General features: G+C 65.2%; 1 protein-coding gene across 1 annotated transcript in view; it reads right to left on the reverse strand.

Moving 5' to 3' along the window:
- PLLP (plasmolipin) overlaps positions 1-2,288 on the reverse strand; it is a 16,806-nt gene that overhangs the window by 2,529 nt on the left and 11,989 nt on the right. Inside the window, exon 3 of the mRNA XM_015558783.1 lies at positions 1,211-1,384. Coding sequence (XP_015414269.1) covers positions 1,211-1,384 — 174 coding nt within the window. The remainder of the gene's footprint in view (positions 1-1,210; positions 1,385-2,288) is intronic.

The raw sequence follows: 2,288 nt of genomic DNA on the forward strand, positions 1-2,288 counted from the left end.
TCGCCCAGGACCTTCCCTGCAAGCCCGGCTCCTGCTGCAAACGCTGCCTGGCTCCTGCCAGTGATGTCAAGATCCAACAAACCCGGTCTGTCTTGAGGATGACTCACGTTTCCTCCGTTTAAAAAGTCATTGAATTGCAAACAATGCGGCCTAGTCCCAGCCTTGCTTGTCTTACAATCATGTGCCTCTCTCTCCTCTCTGCTCGCCGAGAGGCTCAGAGCCCAGCTGCAGGCGTTTTCCGGGTCAGAGAAAAAAGCCAGCGCTTTCTCTGCGTCCGGCCCGGGCACTTCCTGTGCCCGCTCTGTCCTGGGGAGCCTGACCTGGGCCAACCTGGGACTCCACCCTCGCCCGCTGCAGGGGCCACCCTGGAGGCAGCGGATGGACGCCCTGCTGCACCCGAGCGCATCCTGTACACACCACCCCGCACACACCGCCCCGCACACACAGCCCCGCCCACACAGAGCCGCACACAACACCTGCACACCCCGCCCCGCACGCACTGCCCCGCACGCACCGCCCGGCACGCACCGCCCGGCACGCACCGCCCGGCACGCACCGCCCGGCACGCACCGCCCGGCACGCACCGCCCGGCACGCACCGCCCGGCACGCACCGCCCGGCACGCACCGCCCGGCACGCACCGCCCGGCACGCACCGCCCGGCACGCACCGCCCGGCACGCACCGCCCGGCACGCACCGCCCGGCACGCACCGCCCGGCACGCACCGCCCGGCACGCACCGCCCGGCACGCACCGCCCGGCACGCACCGCCCGGCACGCACCGCCCGGCACGCACCGCCCGGCACGCACCGCCCGGCACGCACCGCCCGGCACGCACCGCCCCGCACGCACCAGGCAGCCTGGGTATTCCTGCCAGCCCAGCCTCCAGAGACCCTCTGCCACACGGGCTCAAACTCCGACTGCCCCCAAAAGAAACAGTATATGTATGACTCCAGATGGCCTCTGGTCTCTCCGGCCAACAGCCCCTGATCTCTACTCCCTTCCCCCCGAGAAAGCCAGGCCCGTGAGCTTCCTGGCTCCGCTCCCAGTGCCCGGAAAAACTGGCCACCAAGCCATCCAACCCCCACCCCCCTACCCCCAGCTCTGCGGGCTAGCGGAGGGCCCCAGGACTGCAGCCATCCCACGGCCACCTCTCATTTGGGGGAGGTCACACCCACAGCTCAGCCTGGAGCACCCCCCATCCACACTCACCACCAGCGGCCAGGGCACCATGTACAACTTCATGTGCAGCTGAAACAGGTAGAGGACGAAGAGGGCGATTGTCACCAGCCAGAGGAAGACAGCGACGAACATCACCCAGCCGTAGGCCGGGTACAGGTGGTACGGGGTGTCGGCGATCAGGGCCCACACCAGCAGCCCCAGCGCCTGGAGGAGAGAGGGCCGGTCTCGTGGAGCGTCCAGCACTTGGGCCTGATGCTGGCGGTTCCCTCACACTTCCATTTAGTCAAGAAACATTTCCTGGCGCCTCCTGCACGGCCCTGCACACCAAGCTCTTGCCTGGTAGCGTCCTCCCCTTTCAGTCTCAGCCGAATGCTGCCTGCTCAGGTCCCCCTCCTCCACTCTGGGTCCCAGCACTCTCTTTGGGGCTCCCACCCCCCAGGATGGAAACTCTGTTTCTTCCCCTGGACTGTGAGCTCCCCAAGAGCAGGATGACTGTCTCACACAGAGAGCCAAGCTGTCGCCCCCACCCCACCCTCCACGGGAGGTTGGGCCCTAACACCTTGCAGACTGTGTAGCTGCTACCAGCACGGACCCCGGAGAGACTGGCTGGTTTAAAACATCCCCCCACCCCCCAACCCCCACTAGCTGAGTGACTTGGGCACATCTGCCAGCTCTCTGTCGCCTCATCTGCCAAATGAGTGTAAGGACCACACCTGTGTCCTAGGGCTGCGTTAAGGACCCGGGATCTCTGTATGGAAGTGTTTGCTTTATTTATTCCCAGCCCTCCAGGCCACAGGGATCCACACAGCCCTCCTGGGGCCACGGGGGTGGGGCGGGGGGGGGGTGCAGGGAGAAGGGGGAGAACAGCAAAAGGTCTGTCTGCTCTAAGGCAGGGAGCTCAGGGGAGACCCCTCCAACCCTCTCATCAGTGAGTCTTTATTAGCCCATCTCCCAAACAGACACAGAGGGAAATGTGCCCCGGTTATTATTCGGGCCACCCGTGGGTAAAGGGCAGGATTCGAACCCAGACCTGTCCTCCTCTGGAACCAGGCCCCTGAGTTACTTAGTGGTGTGTACAAACGAGGACACTTCAGCTGGCTCGAGGGCC

The sequence above is a fragment of the Myotis davidii genome, unplaced genomic scaffold (genome assembly GCF_000327345.1).
Source record: "Myotis davidii unplaced genomic scaffold, ASM32734v1 scaffold590, whole genome shotgun sequence".
Lineage (NCBI taxonomy): Eukaryota > Metazoa > Chordata > Mammalia > Chiroptera > Vespertilionidae > Myotis > Myotis davidii.